General features: G+C 45.9%; 1 protein-coding gene across 10 annotated transcripts in view; it reads right to left on the bottom strand.

Moving 5' to 3' along the window:
- ncor1 (nuclear receptor corepressor 1) overlaps nucleotides 1–23,655 on the bottom strand; it is a 458,529-nt gene that overhangs the window by 301,799 nt on the left and 133,075 nt on the right. For 8 of the 10 annotated variants that reach the window (XM_072470035.1, XM_072470042.1, XM_072470044.1 and 5 more), the window contains one exon: nucleotides 9,522–9,623. The exons of 1 other annotated variant lie outside the window; for it this stretch is intronic. In XM_072470035.1, coding sequence (XP_072326136.1) covers nucleotides 9,522–9,623 — 102 coding nt within the window. Of the gene's footprint in view, nucleotides 1–3,703; nucleotides 3,734–9,521; nucleotides 9,624–23,655 lie in introns of those variants that run through there. One more of the 10 variants, XM_072470045.1, reaches the window with a different exon arrangement.

Below are 23,655 nucleotides of genomic sequence, written 5' to 3'. Positions count from 1 at the left end.
TTCCTGATTGCAGGCTGCACAGGTCACTAACATTCTGCTTCCTGCCTGCAGGATGCACAGGTCACAAACAGACTGCTTCCTGCCTGCAGGCTGCACAGGTCACTAACAGACTGCTTCCTGCCTGCAGGATGCACAGGTCACTAACAGACTGCTTCCTGCCTGCAGGCTGCACAGGTCACTAACAGACTGCTTCCTGCCTGCAGCCTGCACAGGTCACTAACAGACTGCTTCCTGACTGCAGGCTGCACAGGTCACTGACAGACTGCTTCCTGCCTGCAGGCTGCACAGGTCACTAACAGGCCGCTTCCTGCCTGCAGGCTGCACAGGTCACTAACAGACTGCTTCCTGCCTGCAGGCTGCACGGGTCACTAACAGACAGCTTCCTGATTGCAGGCTCCACAGGTCACTAACAGACTGCTTCCTGCCTGCAGCCTGCACAGGTCACTAACAGACTGCTTCCTGCCGGCAGGATGCACAGGTCACTAACAGACAGCTTCCTGATTGCAGGCTCCACAGGTCACTAACAGACTGCTTCCTGCCTGCAGCCTGCACAGGTCACTAACAGACTGCTTCCTGCCTGCAGGCTGCACAGGTCACTGACAGACTGCTTCCTGCCTGCAGCCTGCACAGGTCACTAACAGACTGCTTCCTGATTGCAGGCTGCACAGGTCACTGACAGACTGCTTCCTGCCTGCAGGCTGCACAGGTCACTAACAGACTGCTTCCTGCCTGCAGGCAGCACAGGTCACTAACAGACTGCTTCCTGATTGTAGGCTGCACAGGTCACTAACAGACTGCTTCCTGATTGTAGGCTGCACAGGTCACAAACAGGCTGCTTCCTGCCTGCAGGCTGCACAGGTCACTAACAGACTGCTTCCTGATTTCAGGCTGCACAGGTCACCAACAGATTGCTTCCTGATTGCAGGATGCACAGGTCACTAACAGACTGCTTCCTGCCTGCAGGCTCACATGTCACTAACAGACTGCTTCCTGCCTGCAGGCTGCACAGGTCACTAACAGACTGCTTCCTGATTGCAGGATGCACAGGTCACTAACAGACTGCTTGCTGCCTGAAGCTGCACAGGTCACTAACAGACTGCTTCCTGCCTGCAGGCGGCACAGGTCACTAACAGACTGCTTCCCGATTGCAGGCTGCACAGGTCACCAACAGATTGCTTCCTGATTGCAGGCTGCACAGGTCACTAACAGACTGCTTCCTGCCTGCAGGATGCACAGGTCACTAACAGACTGCTTCCTGATTGCAGGCTGCACAGGTCACTAACAGATTGCTTCCTGACTGTAGGCTGCACATGTCACTAACAGACTGCTTCCTGCCTGCAGGATGCACAGGTCACTAACAGACTGCTTCCTGATTTCAGGCTGCACAGGTCACCAACAGATTGCTTCCTGATTGCAGGCTGCACAGGTCACCAACAGACTGCTTCCTGCCTGCAGGATGCACAGGTCACTAACAGACTGCTTCCTGATTTCAGGATGCACAGGTCACTAACAGACTGCTTCCTGATTGCAGGATGCACAGGTCACTAACAGACTGCTTCCTGCCTGCAGGCTGCACAGGTCACTAACAGACTGCTTCCTGCCTGCAGGCTCACATGTCACTAACAGACTGCTTGCTGCCTGCAGGCTGCACAGGTCACTAACAGACTGCTTCCTGCCTGCAGGATGCACAGGTCACTAACAGACAGCTTCCTGATTGCAGGCTGCACAGGTCACCAACAGATTGCTTCCTGATTGCAGGCTGCACAGGTCACTAACAGACTGCTTCCTGGTTTCAGGCTGCACAGGCCACTAACAGACTGCTTCCTGCCTGCAGGATGCACAGGTCACTAACAGACTGCTTCCTGGTTTCAGGCTGCACAGGTCACTAACAGACTGCTTCCTGATTGTAGGCTGCACATGTCACTAACAGACTGCTTCCTGCCTGTAGGATGCACAGGTCACTAACAGACTGCTTCCTGCCTGCAGGCTGCACAGGTCACTAACAGACTGCTTCCTGTCTGCAGGCTGCACAGGTCACTAACAGACTGCTTCCTGATTGCAGGATGCACAGGTCACTAACAGACTGTTTTCTGCCTGGAGGCTGCACAGGTCACAAACAGACTGCTTCCTGCCTGCAGGCTGCACAGGTCACTAACAGACTGCTTCCCGATTGCAGGCTGCACAGGTCACCAACAGATTGCTTCCTGATTGCAGGCTGCACAGGTCACTAACAGACTGCTTCCTGCCTGCAGGATGCACAGGTCACTAACAGACTGCTTCCTGATTGCAGGCTGCACAGGTCACTAACAGATTGCTTCCTGACTGTAGGCTGCACATGTCACTAACAGACTGCTTCCTGCCTGCAGGATGCACAGGTCACTAACAGACTGCTTCCTGATTTCAGGCTGCACAGGTCACCAACAGATTGCTTCCTGATTGCAGGCTGCACAGGTCACCAACAGACTGCTTCCTGCCTGCAGGATGCACAGGTCACTAACAGACTGCTTCCTGATTTCAGGATGCACAGGTCACTAACAGACTGCTTCCTGATTGCAGGATGCACAGGTCACTAACAGACTGCTTCCTGCCTGCAGGCTGCACAGGTCACTAACAGACTGCTTCCTGCCTGCAGGCTCACATGTCACTAACAGACTGCTTGCTGCCTGCAGGCTGCACAGGTCACTAACAGACTGCTTCCTGCCTGCAGGATGCACAGGTCACTAACAGACAGCTTCCTGATTGCAGGCTGCACAGGTCACCAACAGATTGCTTCCTGATTGCAGGCTGCACAGGTCACTAACAGACTGCTTCCTGGTTTCAGGCTGCACAGGCCACTAACAGACTGCTTCCTGCCTGCAGGATGCACAGGTCACTAACAGACTGCTTCCTGGTTTCAGGCTGCACAGGTCACTAACAGACTGCTTCCTGATTGTAGGCTGCACATGTCACTAACAGACTGCTTCCTGCCTGTAGGATGCACAGGTCACTAACAGACTGCTTCCTGCCTGCAGGCTGCACAGGTCACTAACAGACTGCTTCCTGTCTGCAGGCTGCACAGGTCACTAACAGACTGCTTCCTGATTGCAGGATGCACAGGTCACTAACAGACTGTTTTCTGCCTGGAGGCTGCACAGGTCACAAACAGACTGCTTCCTGCCTGCAGGCTGCACAGGTCACTAACAGACTGCTTCCTGCCTGCAGGCTGCACAGATCACTAACAGACTGCTTCCTGCCTGCAGGCTGCACAGGTCACTAACAGATTGCTTCTTTCCAAGTACATAAAATTTGAGCTGGGCAAACATTTCCCTTTCCAATGAGACATTTTCATTTTGCTGCCAGTTGTTAACCAATTGCTGAATCCCAAAAGGCAGCACCAAATAGCAGCGCTGGAAATTAAGGCAACAGGCTTCAATTCAAGGAATCAAGAGGGTCAAAGACATAACTCCGGGATATTAAAGTTCACCATAAACTTAAACGTGTACTGCTCCAATCTGACCTTGATTTCCTGTGTTATGAGCTGTTTTACTCTGCCCACTTCCCCAATTCCAGGCTGCTCACATTAACTTGCTACGGCAATATCCACTATAGTTAAAAACAGCTTAAGCTTGAACTAATGCAATAATTCGCTTGAAGCAGACAACCCTTCAGCAAAGGGAGAATGTGGGCTGCCAGCAGCCTGAGGAAATCCCACCCAGCAACGTACCTGAATCTTCATTTGCTACTAGAACGCTCTGTCCTGTCCACCCAACTCACAAATGGGTGTCAGGCTGATGCCTACACTCTCCAAAATAAAGATAGTTTCACCCTGCAGAAAGGCAGCAGCGTCACTGAGCTCCTTAGACCAGCTGTTTGACCTGTCACTGCACATATTCCAGGAAACTGCATCATCCTGCTGCACAAGCTAGCCTGAGGAACGTCTCTATCTCACAAACAGACTTTAATCTGCAGGGTCACACAAGGTAATCCCACAGAGTCCTGCATCATTGGTCCTTACAGCAGCACATCAAGTAGATTGAGTGGATCACTGGGCTATACCACTACAGTTACAAAATAGAGGGGGCGCAAAACGCAGGCAGGCAACAGTCCAAACCTTGTTCCTTACAGAAAGCTTGCCAGACAGCACCACCCCCACTGCACCGCCCTGTCCATTCACATTATCTCCACTGACATCAATTTGATTCCGACTCTGTTGTTACAAATCCCTGGAATCTCTCTCAGAAATAGCTGCCAATTAGGCCAAACAAAATCTTTTTTAAAGCTCATCTGAATACAATTTCAGACCAGTTTGCAGCTGAAATCCTCAAGCAGTGCACTGTTAACTATTTCGGAACTGGCCTAATAATGTCAAGCAGTGCACTGTTAACTATTTAGGAACTAGCCGAATAATGTCAAGCATGCACTGTTAACTATTTAGGAACTAGCGTAATAATGTCAAGCATGCACTGTTAACTATTTCGGAACTGGCCTAATAATGTCAAGCAGTGCACTGTTAACTATTTAGGAACTAGCCTAATAATGTCAAGCAGTGCACTGTTAACTATTTAGGAACTGGCCTAATAATGTCAAGCATGCACTGTTAACTATTTAGGAACTAACCGAATAATGTCAAGCAGTGCACTATTAACTATTTAGGAACTAGCCGAATAATGTCAAGCAGTGCACTGTTAACTATTTCGGAACTGGCCTAATAATGTCAAGCAGTGCACTGTTAACTATTTAGGAACTAGCCTAATAATGTCAAGCATGCACTGTTAACTATTTAGGAACTAGCCGAATAATGTCAAGCAGTGCACTGTTAACTATTTAGGAACTAGCCTAATAATGTCAAGCAGGCACTATTAACTATTTCGGAACTAGCCGAATAATGTCAAGCATGCACTGTTAACTATTTAGGAACGAGCGTAATAATGTCAAGCATGCACTGTTAACTATTTCGGAACTGGCCTAATAATGTCAAGCAGTGCACTGTTAACTATTTAGGAACTAGCCTAATAATGTCAAGCAGTGCACTGTTAACTATTTAGGAACTAGCCGAATAATGTCAAGCAGTGCACTATTAACTATTTAGGAACTAGCCGAATAATGTCAAGCAGTGCACTGTTAACTATTTCGGAACTGGCCTAATAATGTCAAGCAGTGCACTGTTAACTATTTAGGAACTAGCCTAATAATGTCAAGCATGCACTGTTAACTATTTAGGAACTAGCCGAATAATGTCAAGCAGTGCACTGTTAACTATTTCGGGACTAGCCAAATAATGTCAAGCATGCACTGTTAACTATTTCGGAACTAGCCTAATAATGTCAAGCAGTGCACTGTTAACTATTTCGGAACTAGCCTAATAATGTCAAGCAGTGCACTTTTAACTATTTAGGAACCAGCCTAATAATGGCAGCAGGTTGCTGCCAGTTCTTTTAATATCAGCAGAGCTGGCTTCATTCCTGAAATGGTACTGCTCAGAAATAAAAATAACCCGCACAAAGACTGTAAAAACTACTGTATCAAATCAGATCCTCTTTGATGCCTGGAAACAATTTAGAACCCACGTCTTGGATCCAGAGAAGAGAGTTGTTCTTGACACAATTAATAAATCAGCACTTCAGTAGATTCTCCCACCTTCCTTTTTACTTTTCCTCCCTGTTGACCTCAGGAGCTTGGAGTGCAAGTTCCCGAGCTGGTCAATGGGCCCATTTGGTCATTCTACATGTTCGTGTCACCGGTTATTGGCCTGAAAAATGCATCACAGATTGGCCTGATTCCAATCCTCATAACACTCACACACAGCCCCGAGTATGAATTATCAGCATGTGAGCAGAAGTAGGAGGTCCCATCCCTAACCATGCAATGCCCAGGCTGAAGATAGGATCCAGGCCTCTTCCTCAGCTCAGATCAGTCACCATTTATTGCCCATGCCTACGTGTCCTTGAGAAGGCTGGAATTGACCGCACCCTAGCCCAGACATCCTTTGGGGAGTCAAGAGGTGAGTTCTACTTGCAACAGGATTCCTAGTCTCTGACCTGCTCTTGCAGCCCCAGTAATTAAAAGGCGGGTCCAAAATGGTAACCCCAGGGGGTTTAGAGTGGGGAATTCGGTGATAGTAATGCCATTGAAGTAAAGGGACAAGAGTTTGCTCATCTCTTGTTGCAGGTCATTGCCTGGCACTTGTGTGGCGTGAATGTAACTTGCCACTTGTCAGCCCAAGCCTGGATGTCGTCCAGGTCTTTCTACACTTGGACACGGACTGCTTCATTATCTGGGGAGTCACAAATGGTGCTGAACATTGAATCATCAGCATATATCTCCATTTCTAATGTTATAATGGAAGGAAGGCTGTGGATGAAGCACCTGAAGATGGTTGGGCCTAGGACAGTTTACAATAAAATGCAACAAGGACATCAGATAGCAGAGACCCAAGGAATACCAAACCAAAACTGTTCTCAGGCGTTGCTACTAGCCACTGGTCTGACTTGCATTCCATTTGACTACCCCATTTACACCCATTACAAACATTACTGCAATCTCCAGCTGGCTGCATTTGCCCCCCCTCACTGCAACACCTGGGGCCAAGTTAACAGTTAGTGTGGAAAGCGAACCAATCCGAAATGGACAGTAACAGGATAAGACTGCATTACATTCTTCATCCAAGGGTTTTTTCCTCTTTATTGTGCAATTGGCTGAAACCACAGCTTTCTGAATTACAGAATTTCAAAGATTCACAGTCTCCTGGAAGAAAACGTTACTCATCTCACTTCAAATGGCCAACCACTAAACCTGAGATGATTATCTCCAAATACCCTTTTCCTTCAGGGGAAAAACCGACCATGTACAGCCCTTGAAGATTTTTTTTTAAACATTTCAATGAGGCAGGCCTAAACTCCACAAAATAAATATCTATTCCACTTTCTCTCTTCCCAAAGTACAACCCTTTGATCTCAGGAATCAATCTGGTGAGCCTTCATTGCATCTCCCTTGCCCTGACTGGATAAGTATATTCTACCGTCAGTAAGGACAGCAAAACTATTCAAGAGGGAGAATGCGACAGGCAGTCACACCAATGTTTTATGCAATTAATATAATAACAATAATTGCTTATTATTACAAGTAGGCTTCAATGAAGTTACTGTGAAAAGCCTTGAGTCGCCACATTCCGGCGCCTGCTCGGGGAGGCCGGTATGGGAATTGAACCCGCGCTACTGGCCTTGTTTTGCATTACAAGCCAGCTGTTTAACCCACTGTGCTAAACCAGCCCCTTGCTAAACAGCCCCAATTACAGGCTATCATATAATTTGCTCTCCAAATGTTGTACCTACATGTTAGCTTTTGTGATTCATGTAGAATGATATCCAAACGCCTCCAAATATCAACATTCATTTGCCTCTCACTTTACAAAAGATATTCTGCTTTTCCATTCTTCCTAAAGTGGATAATTACATATTTTCCACGTGCCACTCATTTAACCAGTTTTTATCCCTTGCAGCCTCTTTGTGTCCTCACAATTTAATTTCCTATCTCGCTTTGTATCATCAGTAAAGTTGGATTTAGCCTCCACATCCAAGTCATTGATATCGACTGTAAATTGTTGAAACCAGAGCACTGATACCTGCTAGTTACACTCTGCTATCCCCAAAATGATTTCTTCAATCCCAACTTCTGTTTCCTGTCTTTTAACCAATTCTCAATCCACGCTATGACATTATTCTCAATTTCATAAACCCTCATCTTGTGGCAACTCTTCCTGGGCACCTTGTTGAATATCATCTGAAAATCCAAATATACTGCATCCACTGGTCCCTCCTCATCTATCCTGCTAGATACATTCTCAAAAAACACAATGATTTGTTAAAACTGTGTTCATTTTGGTAATCTCAGTGATCATCCAAGGAGTTGTTAACAAGTCCTTCATAACAGATTCTACCATTTTCCCTCCCACTAAAGTCAGACTAACCGACTTATAATTCCATTTTCGCTCGCCCTCCTTTCTGGGACAATGGAATTTCATTAGCTTCCGATCGACAGTGACATTTTTTGAATCAAGGAAATTGTGGAAGATCCAATGTAATTCATCCACTATCTCTGCAGCCATCGAGGATAAAGGCCATTAAGTACATGGAATTTGTCCACCAGTCCCATTAACTTCTCCAGTCCTTTTTCCTTACTGATTTTATTCTTAAAATTCCTCATTCTCAGATTCCCCACCATTTCCAGTGCTCTCCCTCTTGTCTTCTACTATGAAGACAAACACAGAATATTTACCATTCTGTCATTTCCTCATTCCTCTTTATAATTTCTCCCGTCTCGCCTCGTAGTTATGTTTATTGCATTCATCTCTTCCTTTTTATTAAAATGCAAAAACTCTTACCTGTATTTTTTTTAAAACATTTTTGCTAGTTTACTCTTAAAATCTACTTTCGCCTTGTATCAATTTCTTGGTCATGTTTTCCTGTTTTTTTTAATGCCCTCACAATCTTCTGGCTAGCTGTTCTTATAGCAACATTCTAAACCTCTTTTTAAAAATCTGTTAGCTACAAATTCTTTAGTTAGCCTTAACTGTGTTAACTTTCGAGTAGAAATATTAATTCCTCAAGGAAATGTATATTCGTTGAGAATGCCGTGTTAAAACACCTCATTGAAACATGCAAAATTATTTTCCTTATTTTCTTCCCCTTTCACCTTCTCCGGCCTGCTTTCTACAAGCACCAATTCCAACAAAAAAAGAGTAATCAGCCTCAACCCGTCCACTGCCCCTCCTGAAACCACACCAATCCCACCGCAGCCCCCTCTGAAACCAGCCCAACCCCACCACTGCCTTTCTGAAACCCATACCAATTCCACCACTGCCTTTCTGAAACCCATACCAATTCCACCACTGCCCTTCTGAAATCAGCCCCAGGGCATGTCTGTGTCCAGCTTCCATCCCTATGGTAAAGCAGCTCTCCTCCTATAACTGCTACTCATTGTTGAATGCAGAAAGTCGAGACAGGATAGACTATGACCTGTTAGCCAGCGCTATACAAGTCACTGTCAATTAATTATTCTACTTCAACGAATAAATAAACAAGTGGCATAGATAGCCTGGCCACATATGTTTGGACTGTAATAATTGTATTAGGTTATATATCCTGCACTGCAGGCCGGATATACAGTAGCGTTATGATAAAGCTCTTTGAGTTCCATTAAAAACAATAGGATTGATTCTGCAGATGTTAAATCATAAGTGTAAATGATAAAACGTCTTAAAATTGAAACTAAACTGTAAAGATTAAAAACAATGAAAAATTTAGAACTTATAAAATCATTACAGCACTGGAGACAGCCTTTCAATCTAACATGCCTATGACCAGCTCTTTGAAGAGATATCCAATTAATCCCACTCTCCCTCATGTCCACTGGGTGCCATGTGATTGGGACATTACTAACGTTATAAAATGTGTGCTCCCGGTACAGTAAACCAGTTGTAAAGTTTGCCTTTGATCCAACTCACGCTACCATTCTTTTAATGTTGCTATTCCAACATTTCTTACCGTATTCCTCCCTCTGCGCCGTCCGTAGTTCCTCCTCACAAGATTCTTGTAGTTCTCATTTTTCTTGGTCAAATAATAATACAGAACGCAATCTGCTACACACTGAAGAAATAGAACATGAGCAAATTAGGAGAATGCTATGTCTATGGCGAAACATTTATACTATCTTATGCCCTGCTGCAGCAGATTTGTAATCTCAACGTACTCAACATTCTCCATATCATGGAGACATACTTCCCTTAGTTCCTCCATATCTAGTCGCTCTGTTTTTTTTTTTACAGACCCTCACTGACAAGAGCTACAAGCCAATTAGATTAGTTTTGAATTGCTCCAACCAAAAGCAGGTACAGAATACAGCCTCCTTCTGTGTTGTAAACGTCTATAGTTCGAAGATGAAGCGCCGCAAATCTTTATCTCAACTACTTTGTTCCAGGACAAGTTAATGATGATTCCAGCTATAGAACCCAGTTAGCACCTTCTCTGGACTGAACCAGATCATAGAATTATAGGTGCAACACCGAAGGAGAGCATTGTATCTGTAACAGCTCTGTGAAAAAGCTATCCAACTCGACTTCTCTGCCCAGAGCCTTGAAATCTTCCCCTTCAAGCAAGTTAAGTCTGTTGCTGTTCAAGCAAAGTTAGAGCTCATGGAATAAAAGGAACAGTGGCAACATCGACATCAAATTGGTTGAGTGACAGGAAACACAGAGACTAATTGTTATTGGATGCTTTCCAGGCGCGAGGAAAGTTTGTAGAGGAGTTCCTCAGGGGTCAGTGAGACCCTTGCTTTTGCAGATATATATTAATGATCTAGGTCTTGGTGAACAGGGAACAATTTCAAATTTTACAGTTGATACAAAACTTGGGAGCATTGTAAACTGTGCAGAGGATAGTGCAGAACTTCAAAAGGACAGAGACAAGTTGATGGGATGGGTAGACAGGTGACAGAGTGTCTGAGGCCCAACCATCTTCAGCTGCTTCATCATAAGGTCAGAAGTGGAGATATTAATTGATAAATGCACAATGTCCAGCACCATTTGAGATTTCTCAGATACTGAAGCAGTCCGTGTCCATATACAGCAAGACCGGGACAACATTTAGGCTTGGACTGATGAGTGATAAGTTAACATTCGGGCCACACAAGTGCCGAACAATGACCATGTCTAACAAGAGAGAATCCAACCATCTCCCAGTGATATTAAAATGCGAGGTGGTTCAGTTTGGTAGGAAGAACATGGAGACAATATAAAGTAATGGATACAACTCGAAAGTGGGTGCAGAAGCAGATGGACCTGGGTTTATGTTGGCAGGACAGAGTGAGAGAGGGCAATAAAGCATGCGTTTATGCTTTAATATTAGGAGCACAGACTAAGACAATTACGTTGAACCTGCATAAGACACTAGTTCCATAGCTGGAATACTGTCTCAGTTGGAGTATTGCACCCAGGTCTGGGTTCCGCACTTTGGAAGGATGTGAAGGCATTGGAGAGAGAGCAGAAAAGAATCACAAGAATGGATCCAGGGATGAGGGACTTCTGTCATGAAGATAGATTGGAGAAGTGTGGATTGTTTTCATTGGAGAAGAGAATTTTGAGAGGAGATCTGATGAAGATATTCAAAATCATGACGAGTCTGCTTAGTGTAGGTAGGGAAAAAACTGTTTCCACTCATGAAAGGATCAAGAACAAGAGAAATACAGATTGAAAGTATCTGGCAAATGAAGCAAAACAATAGGAGAAAAACATTTTCACGCAGGGAATGACTACGGTGTGCAAAGCACTGCCTGAAAGTATGGTGGTGCCAGGTTCAAGTGAGGCAGTCATAATGTAATTAGACTGTTACCTGAAAAGGTACAATGTGCATAATGGGGAGAAGACAGGAGAACGGCAAAGTAAATTGCTCATTTGGAGAGCTGGTGCAGGCATGATGGGCTGAATAACCTCCTTCCGAGATGTAACTATCCTGTGATTCTGTATCCAATTCCATTTTGAAAGATATGACTGAACCTTCCTCCACTGTGACACTGAGAGTCTACAGACAGATTAAATAAGGGGCCAGAAACTTTGCAGATGGAATATAATGTAGAAAAATGTGAAGTTATGCACATTGGTAGGAAGAATACAGGACTGAATATTATTTATATGGAGAAGAAATTCAGAAAGCTGCAAGTCAGCGATTTGGGAGGTCCTCGTGCAAAAATCACAAAAAGCGAGCATGCAAGTTCAGCAGGTTATAGGGAAGGCAAATGGAATGTTGGTCTTTATTTCAAAGGGAATGGAATATAAAAATAGGGAAGTTCTGCTAAAATAATACACGGCACTAATTAGACCACACCTGGAATACTGCAAACAGTTTTGGTCCGCTTATCTGAGTAAAGATACACTGGCATTGAAGGCAGTTCAGAGAAGGTTCACTAGGTTGATCCCGGGTAGGGAGGGATTTTCTTATGAGGAGAGGTTGAGTAGGTTGGGCCAATGCTCATTATAAGAGTTTAGAAGAATGAGAGGCGACCTTATTGATATATATCGGATTCTCAGGAGGTTTGAAAGAGTAGATACTGAGAGGGTGTTTCCTCCTGCGGGAGAGTCTAGCACCAGGGGGCAGAATCACAGAGTAAGGGGGGTCACCCATTTAAGACAGAGAAGAGCAGGAATTTCTTCTTTCAGAGGGTAGTGAATCTGTGGAATTCTTTACCGCAGAGAGCTGTAGAGGCTGGGTCGTTAAGTGTGTTCAAGGCTGAGATAGACAGATGTTTAATCAGTGAGGGAATCAAGGCTTATTAAGGGGCAGCATGGTGGTTAGCACTGCTGCCTCAGTGCCAGGGACCCGGTTGGCACAGTGGTTAGCACTGCTCCCTCACAGCACCAGGGACCCTGGTGGCACAATGGTACAGTGGTTAGTACTGCTGCCTCACAGCGCCAGGGACCCTGGTGGCACAATGGTACAGTGGTTAGTACTGCTGCCTCACAGCGCCAGGGACCCGGGCAGCACAATGGTTAGCACTGCTGCCTCACAGCTCCAGGGACTCGGGTGGCATGATGGCACAGTGGTTGGCACTGCTGCCTCACAGCACCAGGGACCCTGGTGGCACAATGGTACAGTGGTTAGCACTGCTCCCTCACAGCACCAGGGACCCTGGTGGCACAATGGTACAGTGGTTAGTACTGCTGCCTCACAGCGCCAGGGACCCGGGCAGCACAATGGTTGGCACTGCTGCCTCACAGCTCCAGGGACTCGGGTGGCATGATGGCACAGTGGTTGGCACTGCTGCCTCACAGCGCCAGGGACTTGGGCGGCAGAGGCACAGTGGTAAGTACTGCTGCCTCACAGCGCCAGGGACCCGGGCAGCACAATGGTTAGCACTGCTGCCTCACAGCTCCAGGGACTCGGGTGGCATGATGGCACAGTGGTTAGCACTTCTGCCTCACAGCGACAGGAGGCCAGGCAGCACGGTGGTTAACACTGCTGCCTCACAGCGCCAGGGATCCTCGTTCAATTCTGGCCTTGGGTGACTGTCTGGGTTAGCGTCTGCACATTCTCCCCGTGTCCACGTGGGTTTCCTCCAGGTGCCACTTAGTGTTCAAAGATGTGCAGCTTAGGTTGTATTATGGGGATAGGGTGCGGGCATGGGCCGAGGTAGGGTGTTCTTCCAGAGGGTCGGCGCAGACTCGATCTGCACTGTAGGATTTCTATGGTTCTATGGTTATGGCGATACGGTGGGAAATTAGAGTTGACGATTATATCAGGTCAGTCACGATCTCACTGATTGGTGTAGATGACTTGATGGGCCGAATGGCCAACTTATGGTCCTGTGTCTTATGGTCACCACCCAAACAGACCCTTCCAAAGCCCAACGATATAATTGCCTGAGTCCACGTCCCAAAGGCTCCAGTGCTCTGGACACAAGTGTTGAAATATTATTGAAGCAAAAAGAACGGTGGAATCTTTCATCAGCAACAAGTTCAGTGCATTTAACTGGAACCAACAATTGAAGATTACTCAGCTCCATTCAGAGCTCTGCAACATCGTGCTTTAGGAACCACGGCATCAGACGTCTGAATTGCAACAGCCCATAGGAAATACTACTGCTGGCATCTTGTACTCACCATCTCAAAGCGTGAAGCTCTGGTGCTGCATGACCAGGTAGCATTATTCTGGCACTGAGGGTAGTCAGCCGTTTGTCACCAAATGCCTATCATACTGGCCACAGAGGAGATTTTCCCCATTCTGTACCATGTTGCTCCTATTTTGATCAACGTCTATGTATGTATTTATGATGTATGAACAAAGATGAATGGAAGTTTATAGAAGAGGAGATAGTGAAGGCTGATAGAAGAAGGATCTGAACACTACCTGTGACAAATCCTGACCACAGGTGGCTTATACTTTACAGCACAATTAAGTTGAATTGAAAACACAAACACACTTGTGACTAATTGCTGTGAGCTCCACAATCTTGACACCTCGTACAGGGTGTACAGGAATGCTCACTTAGCAGCAAGGATGCCATTTTATCTTTATCATCTCTAACCATCCCCCATTCTCTTTTCAACTCCGAAATTTTCTTCTTGCTCTCTTCCACAAGATCCACCATCACAGTAGAATTCTTGACTGGTTATTAATTCAGGTCAGCTAGTATGAGGGCCAAGTATCATCTGGTACAAACTCACTTATTAAAAAATATACAGTCAGTAAATGACCTAATATCCTGAATAAACAGTGACTCTGTACAGTTACACAGTGAGTGATCCTCACCCTGCTGAATAAACAGTGACTCTGTACAGTTACACAGCGAGTGATCCTCACCCTGCTGAATAAACAGTGACTCTGTACAGTTACACAGCGAGTGATCCTCACCCTGAATAAACAGTGACTCTGTACAGTTACACAGTGAGTGATCCTCACCCTGAATAAACAGTGACTCTGTACAGTTACACAGCGAGTGATCCTCACCCTGCTGAATAAACAGTGACTCTGCACAGTTACACAGTGAGTGATCCTCACCCTGAATAAACAGTGACTCTGTACAGTTACACAGCGAGTGATCCTCACCCTGCTGAATAAACAGTGACGCTGCACAGTTACACAGCGAGTGATCCTCACCCTGAATAAACAGTGACCCTGTACAGTTACACACTGAGTGATCCTCACCCTGAATAAACAGTGACTCTGTACAGCTACACAGTGAGTAATCCTTACCCTGAATAAACTGACTCTGTACAGTTACACAGTGAGTGATCCTCACCCTGAATAAACAGTGAATCTGTACAGCTACATAGTGAGTAATCCTTACCCTGAATAAACTAACTCTGTACAGTTACTCAGTGAGTGATCCTCACCCTGAATAAACAGTGACTCTGTACAGTTACAGTGAGTGACCTTCACCCTGAATAAACAGTGACTCTGTACAGTTACAGTGAGTGATCCTCACCCTGAATAAACAGTGACTCTGTACAGTTACACAGTGAGTGACCCTCACCCTGCTGAATAAACAGTGACTCTGTACAGTTACACAGTGAGTGATCCCCACCCTGAATAAACAGTGACTCTGTACAGTTACACAGTGAGTGACCCTCACCCTGCTGAATAAACAGTGACTCTGTACAGTTACACAGTGAGTGATCCTCACCCTGCTGAATAAACAGTGACTCTGTACAGTTACACAGTGAGTGATCCTCACCCTGAATAAACAGTGACTCTGTACAGTTACACAGCGAGTGATCCTCATCCTGCTGAATAAACAGTGACTCTGTACAGTTACACAGTGAGTGATCCTCACCCTGAATAAACAATGACTCTGGACAGTTACAGTGAGTGACCCTCACCCTGCTGAATAAACTGTGACTCTGTACAGTTCCACAGTAAATTCTGTATAGAACATAGAACAGTACAGGCCGTTCGGCCCACAATGTTGTGCCGACCATTTATCCTCATCTAAGATCAACCTAACCTACACCCCTTCAATTTACTGCTGTCCATGTGCCTGACTAAGAGTCGCTTAAATGTCCCTAATGACTCAGACTCCACCACCTCCGATGGCAGTGCATTCCACACACCCACCACTCTCTGTGTAAAGAACCTACCCCTGACATCTCCCCTGTACCTTCCTCAAATCACCTTAAAATGATGACCCCTCATGACAGCCATTTCCACCCTGGGGAAAAGTCTCTGGCTATTCACTCTATCCATGCCTCTCATCACCTTGTACACCTCTTATCAAGTCACCTCTCTGCCTTCTTCGCTCCAGTGAGAAAAGCCCTAGCTCCCTCAACCTTTCTTCATCAGACATGCCCTCCAGTCCAGGCAGCATCCTGGTAAATCTCCTCTGTACCCTCTCCAAAGCATCCACATCCTTCCTATAATGAGGCGACCAAAACTGGACACAATATTCCAAGTGTGGTCTAAACAGGGTTTTATAAAGCTGCACCAAAACCTCGCGGCTCTTAAACTCAATCCCCCTGTTAATGAAAGCCAACACACCTTACGCCTTCTTAACAACCCTATCAACCTAAGTGGCAACTTTGAGGGATCTATGTACGTGAACCCCAAGATCCCTCTGTTCCTCCACACTTCCAAAAATCCTGTCTTTAACCCTGCATTCAGCATTCAAATTCAACCTTCCAAAATGAATCACTTCACATTTATCAAGGTTGAACTCCATCTACCATTTCTCAGCCCAGCTCTGCATCCTGTCAATGTCCTGATGTAACTTGCAACAGCCCTCAACACTATCTACACCTCCCCCAACCTTTGTGTCATCGACAAACTTACTAGCCCACCCTTCCACTTCCTCATCCAAGTCATTTATAAAAACCACAAAGAGCAGAGGTCGCAGAACAGATCCTTGCGGGACACCACTGGTCACCGACCTCCAGGCGGAATACTTTCCATTCACTACCACTCGCTGTCTTCTTTCGGCCAGCCAATTCTGCATTCAGACAGCCAAACTGCCCTGTATCCCATGCTCCCTCACGTTCTGAATGAGCCTACCATGGGGAACCTTATCAAATGCCTTACTGAAATCCATATACACTACATCCACTGCCCGACCTTCATCAATGTGTCTCGCCACATCCTCAAAGAATTCAATGAGGCTTGTGAGGCATGACCTGCCCCTCACAAAGCCATGCTGACTATCTTTAATCAAACTATGTTTTTCTAAATAATCATAAATCCTATCTCTCAGAATCCTTTCCAATATTTTACTCACCACAGACGTAAGACTGATGGGTCTGTAATTCCCAGGGATTTCCCTATTCCCTTTCTTGAACAGGGGAACACATTCACCTCCCTCCAATCATCCGGTACTCCTCCAGTGGAGAGTGAGGACGCAAAGATCATCGCCAACGGCGCAGCAATCTCCTTCGTTGCTTCCCGTAGTAACCTTGGGTATATCCCGTCAGGCCCAGGGGACTGATCTATCCTGATGATTTTCAAAATTTCCAGCACATCCTCCTTCTTAATACCAACCTGTTTGAGTCTATTAACCTGGTTCACACTGTTCACATGGGCAACAAGGTCCCTCTCTCTCGTGAATCCTGAAGCAAAGTATTCATTTAGAGCCTCCCCCATCTCCTCAGACTCTAGGCACAAGTTCCCTCCACTATCCCTGATCGGCCCTACTCCCACTCTGAAATATGTAAACATGGAGGAGGAGGACCCAATGAATATTCATTTCAGTCTCTGACTCCCTCCATCAATGTCTCATTTACAGACAAATGCCAGAAATTACACTTGGTTTTAGTCAAAAATGTTTTTTCTCTTTTTCAGTATTTAAATGTAAAGTTGGCAGCATTATGTGGATAGGTGACAATGCAAACTGTCCAAGGGGACTTTAATTTATTTGCTCATGAAATGTAGGAGAGCCACTGGCTGGGCCAGCATTTATTGTTGATTCCCAAGTACTCTTAAGAAGGTGGTGGTGTCTGAATTCCTGAACCCCTACAATCCATGTGATGTAAGTACAGCCACAGCGCTATTAGGCAGGGAGTTCCAGGCATTTGACCCAGTGATACTGAAAATACAGCGATATTGTTCTAAGTCAGGATAGTGTGTGGCCTGGATGGAAACTTGCTGGTGGTGGTGTTCCCTTGCATCTGCTGCCCTTGTCCTGGTTGGAAGAGGCCATGGGTTTGAAAATGCTGTCAAAGGAACATTGGTGAGCTGCCGCAGTGAATCTTGTAGATGGTACACAGGCCACCACTGTGCGTCAGTGATGGAGGAGGTGGATGCTGAATATATGAACACCGGTCAAGCAAGATGGTGTGTCGTAAACAGTGTCAAGCCTCTTGGAGTGTTGTTGGGAGTTGAACCTGACCAGATAAGTGGAGTGTATTCAATCACACTCCTGACTTGTGTTTGTGAATAGTGGGCAGACTTTGGGAGTCAGGAGGTTGTTATTTGCCACAGTATTTATGTGGCTGGTCCAGCTCAGTTAGTGGTCAATGGTGACCTCCAGGATGTTGCTGGCGTTCAGCGATGGTAATGTCAAGGTTAGATTCTTGTTTGTTGGAGATCATCATTGCCCGTCACTTCTGTGATCTGAATGTTACTTTCCACTTATCAGCTCAAGCCTGAATGTGGTCCAGGTCTTGCTGCATATGGACAGGCTCTTTCAGTATCTGAGGAATCGTGAATGATGCTGAACATTGTGAGCATCAGCAAACATCCCCGCTTCTGACCTTATGATGGAGGGATAGTCATTGATGAAGCAGCTGAAGATGTTTGGCCTCGGCCACTGAGGAACTCCTGAGGCGATGTCCTGGGACTCTGACGAATGACCTCCAACAACTAAAGCTGTTGTGAAGATGTGACATCCATCTATGCTACAAAAAAGATACCGGCCTACAGCAGCTACTGTGTTGAATTTGCAAATAATTCAAGTTGCTTATGGAGACAGGAGAGCTTTCAGAGAAAGTAGCTAGGAAAAGCCCAAATTGAAGCCGGGGGGGGTCACGTAACTCATTTCTTGAGTGTAAAATATACTGGATATGAAGCAACAGTTAGATCGAAGGGACAACAGCCTTAACCCTTCTCTTTTTTCCCTGAGCCCTCTCTCATCAAAACTGACCTGTTTGAGATTTGAAATTACACAAGACATCCTTGCAGAAAACGGAAGGTCTTAAAGGAGGATTCCAAATCACACAAGTGTCTCGGAGAGAAACATACAAAATAGAAAATATAAGTAGGAGGAGGCCATTTGACCCTTCGAGCCTGTTCCGCCATTCATTATGATCAAGGCTGATCATCAAGTTCAATACTCTGATTCAGCCTTTCCCCCATACCCCTTGATCCCTTTAGCCTAGAGCTATATCTGATTCCTTCTTGAAATTACACAACGTTTTGGTCTCAACTACTTTCTGTGTTAGGGAATTCCACAGATTCACCACTCTCTGGGAAGAAATTTCTCCTCAGCTCAGTCCTAAACGGTTTACCCCTTATCCTCAAACTATAACCCCTATGGTAGCACAGTGGTTAGCACTGTTGCTTCCCAGCTCCAAGGTCCCAGGTTCAATTACCGCTTGGGTCACTGTCTGCCGGAGTCTGCATGTTCTCCCCGTGTCTGCGTGGGTTTCCTCCCACAAGTCCTGAAAGATGTGCTTGCTAGGTGAATTTTGGACATTCTGAATTCTCCCTCAGTGTACCCGAACCCAGTAACTTCATTGCAGTGTTAATGTAAGCCTACTTGTGATAATAATAAAGATTATTATTAGTCGTAGTTCTGGACTCCCCCACCAACGGGAATCTACCCTGTCTAATCCTTCGTTTTTCTTTTAAAATTCAGAGTACCCAATTATTGTTTTCCCAATTAAGGGGCAATTTATCATGACCAATCCACCTCCTCTGCATATCTTTGGGTTGTGGGGGTGAGACCCACGCAAACACGGGGAGAATGTGCAAACTCCACACGGACAGTGACCCGGGGCCGGGATCGAACCTGGATCTTCAGCGCCATAGGGCTACAGTGCTAACCCACTGTGCCACCGTACCAACCATACTCTGTCTAATCGTGTGAGAATTTTGTAAGTTTCTATGAGATCCCCTCTCACTCTTCTAAACACCAATGAATATAATCCTAAGCGACTTAGTCTTGCCTCATTTGACAGTCTCGCCATCCCAGGGATCAGCCTGGTAAACCTTCGCTGCACTCCCCCCATAGCAAGAACCCATCCACAAATGCAGAATAACTGCTCTAGTGTCAAAGTATGAGAAGTTATTGTGGAAAGTGAGCCTTCAGCTGCAAACAAGCATCCGGACACTCCAGGAATATTTGTTTTGTGATTTTGTTAGGCCAGGGTTTAAGATCTGATTTTTTTCATGTTTGTAGGGTTGTGCTTGCACTAGTGGGCAGTTGGACATATTTGTACAGTTTAATAGCCTCTGCATCTGTATTTGGGTGGGTTTTAGCAATAACACTAAACTCTTTACTTGCTAACTTTATGAACTAGGCCTGCACCACGCGATACACGATTAGGTACATCCTAATGTCACATTTCAACGAAAAATGAATTTCTGTTATAACCAACCCAGCAGAAAGAAAACGAGGAGTAAGTTGGTCATCGCACAACCATCTTCCTTTCTGCTAGTTAAGGCTCCAACCAGCGGGGAGTTTTACCCAATTCCTTTTGACTCCAGTTTATCCAGGGCTCCTTGATGCCACATTTGGGTCAAATGCTGCTTGATGTCAAGGGCAGAAACTTTGACTTCACCTTTGAGTTCAGCTCTTTTGACCAGTTTTGGACTACGGTTGTTATGAGATCAGGAGCTGGAAGTCCCTGACAAAACCCAAACTGAGCACCAGTGAGCAGGTTCCACTTCATAGCACCATCGACGGCCACTTCCATCACTTTGCTGATTATCGAAAAGAGGCCGATGGAGCGGTAAATAGTTGTGGATTTGTCCTGCATTTTGTGGACAGGATTAATCTCGGCAAATTTCCCCATTGCTGGGTAGATGCCAGTGTTGTAGCTGTATTGGAACAGCTTGCCGAGGGATGCGGCAGGTTCTGGAGAACACGTTTTCAGTACTATTGCCAGAATGTGTCAGAGCCCATAGCCTTTGCTCGTCTCACAGCTCCTCCCATCCCGCTTCCTACAAGGACTCCGCCCCATTCTCCCAGTTTCTCCGTCTCTGCCACATCTATTCTGATGCCACCTTCAAATGGCAGTGCTTTAGACATATCTGCCTTCTTCTTCAACTGAATTTCCCCCCCCACTGTGTTGACAAAGAATTCAACCCATTTGCCACATCTCTACCCTTACCCCTTCCCCTCCCTCCCAGAACCATGACAGGGTCTCTCTTGTTCTTATTTTTCACCCCACCAGCCTCCACATTCAAAGGATCATCCTCCGCAATTTGGCTGTGATAGGTTGGGAAACGTTACTTAAAGGAATGACGGTGGATAGACAAAGGCAAACATTTAAGGAGCGCATGGGGGAACTGCAACAAATGTTCATTCCTGTCTGGCACAAAACAAAAACAGGAAAAGTGGCCAATCCATGGCTTACAAGGAAATTAGGGATAGTATTCGATCCAAGTAGCATACAAATTGGTCAAGAAAAACAACAGGTCTGAGGTTTGGGAGCAGCAGCAAAGAAGGACCAGTGGATTGATGAAGAAGAAGAGGAAAATAGAGTATGGAAGTAAGCTTGCAGGGAACATAAAAACTGACTGTAAACGTTTCTATAGGTACATGAAGAGAAAAAGATTGGTGAAGACAAATGTAGGTCCCTTACAGCCAGAAACAGGGTAATATATGTTAGGGGACAAAGAAATCGCTGACCAACTAAACAACTACTTCAGACCTGTCTTCACAAATAAGGACACAAATAAGGTACCAGGAAATCAATATTAGTAGAGAAATGGGTTTGGGGAAACTAATGGGATTAAAGGCTGATAAATCCCCAGGGCCTGGTAATCTACATCCCAGTGTATTTAAGGAATTGGCTCTAGAAATAGTGGATACATTGGTGGTCACCTTCCAGGTGTCAGTAGTGGGGAAAATTCTAGAATCCATAATCAAAGGTTTTATAGCAGAGCACTCAGAAAACAGTGGCAGGATCAGACAAAGTCAGCATGGATTGATGATGGGAAATCATGTTTCACAAATATACTGGAATTCTTTGAGGATGTAACTGGTAGAGTTGATGAAGGGGAGCCAGTGGATGTGGTATTTTTGGACTTTCAAAGGTCTTTTGACAAAGTTCCCATAAGAGATTAGTGTGTAAAATTAAAGCGCATGGGATTAGCGGTAATGTTTTGAATGGATAGAAAACTGGTTGACACGAAACAAAGTGTGGGAATTAATGGGTCTTTTTCCAAATGACAGGCAGTGACTAGAGGGGTGCTGCAGGGATCGGTGCTGGGACCCCAGCTATTCCCCTTTGTCCCCTAACATATATTACCCTGTTTCTAGCTATATATATGTTAATGATTTAGATGAGGGAACAAAATGTAATGTCTACAAATTTGAGGATGACACCAAGTTGTGTGGGAGGGTGAGCTGTGAGGAGGATGCAGAGACCCTTCAGCGGGATTTGGTCAGGCTGAGTGAGTGTGTAAATGAATGGCAGATGCAGTACAACTTGGAGAAATGCGAGATTATCCACTTTAGTAGCAAAAACAAGAGGGCAAACTATTATCTGAATGACAATAAATTAAGAGAGGGGTATGTACAACGAGACCTGGGTGCCCTCATACACGAGTCAGTGAAGGTAAGGGTGCAGGTGCAGCAGGCGGCAAAGAAGGCAAATGGTATGTTGGCCTTCATTGCAAGAGGATTTGAGTACAAGAGCAGGGATGTGTTGCTACAATTATACAGAACCTTGGTGAGGCCACACCTGGAATAGTATGTGCAGTTCTGGTCTCCTTATCTGAGGAAGGATGTTTTTGCTATGGGGTGGTGCAGCGAAGGTTTACCAGACTGATTCCTTGGATTTTATTCGCTGGAGTTCAGAAGAATGAGGGGGGGGGGGAAAGAGAGAGAAAATCGGGGGATCTCACAGAAACCTATAATATTTTAGCAGGACTGGACAGGGTAGATGCAGGAAGGATGTTCCCGATGGTGGGAGTGTCCAGAACCAGGGGTCACAGTCTGAGGATACAGGGTACACCATTTAGGACAGAGATGAGGAGAAATTCCTTCACCCACATATTGGTCTGCCTGTGGAATCCGTTACCACAGAAAGTAGTTGAGACCAAAACATTGCAGGTTTTCAAGAAGCAGTTAGATATTGCACTTACAGCAAAAGGGATCAAAAGGGGCGAAAGTGGGATGAGGCTATTGCGTTGGATGATCAGCCATGATCATAATGAATGGGGGAGCAGGCTTGAAGGGTCGAATGCCCTCCTGCTCCAAGTTTCTGTGTTTCTATTTTGGCCAACTCTAGCATGATGCCACCACTAAACACAGCTCCCCCCAACCCACTGGGGTGACTCTCTCTGCAACACCCTGCTCCACTCATCCATCATCCTGAACCTTTTATTCCCCTTCCTACAGCACCTTCCCATGCACTTTTACCTCCTCCCTCCTTATTGTTCAAGGCCCCAAACATTTATTTCAGGTGAAGCAGCGTTTCATTCTATTACCTTCAATGTGATCTACTATATTTGCTGCTCCCAATAGGGTCTCCTTTACATTGGGGAGCTGAAACAGACTGTGACCGCTTTGCGGAACACCTTCGCTCCATCCTTAAATGTGACCCAGGGAGAATCCACAAACTCTTCACAGTCAGCCAAGGGCAGAATTGAACCAGGCCCCTGGCGCTGTGAGGCAGCAGTGCTAATCACTGTGTCACCGTGCCGCCTGGGTCCCTGGCGCTGTGAGGCAGCAGTGCTAATCACTGTGTCACCGTGCCGCCTGGGTCCCTGGCGCTGTGAGGCAGCAGTGCTAATCACTGTGTCACCGTGCCGCCTGGGTCCCTGGCGCTGTGAGGCAGCCGTGCTAATCACTGTGTCACCGTGCCGCCTGGGTCCCTGGCGCTGTGAGGCAGCAGTGCTAATCACTGTGTCACCGTGCCGCCTGGGTCCCTGGCGCTGTGAGGCAGCCGTGCTAATCACTGTGTCACCGTGCCGCCTGGGTCCCTGGCGCTGTGAGGCAGCAGTGCTAATCACTGTGTCACCGTGCCGCCTGGGT

Source organism: Scyliorhinus torazame, chromosome 12 (assembly GCF_047496885.1).
Source record: "Scyliorhinus torazame isolate Kashiwa2021f chromosome 12, sScyTor2.1, whole genome shotgun sequence".
NCBI lineage: Eukaryota > Metazoa > Chordata > Chondrichthyes > Carcharhiniformes > Scyliorhinidae > Scyliorhinus > Scyliorhinus torazame.
The sequence above is the reverse complement of the archived record's forward strand: the minus strand, read 5'-3'. Positions and strand labels throughout refer to the sequence as shown.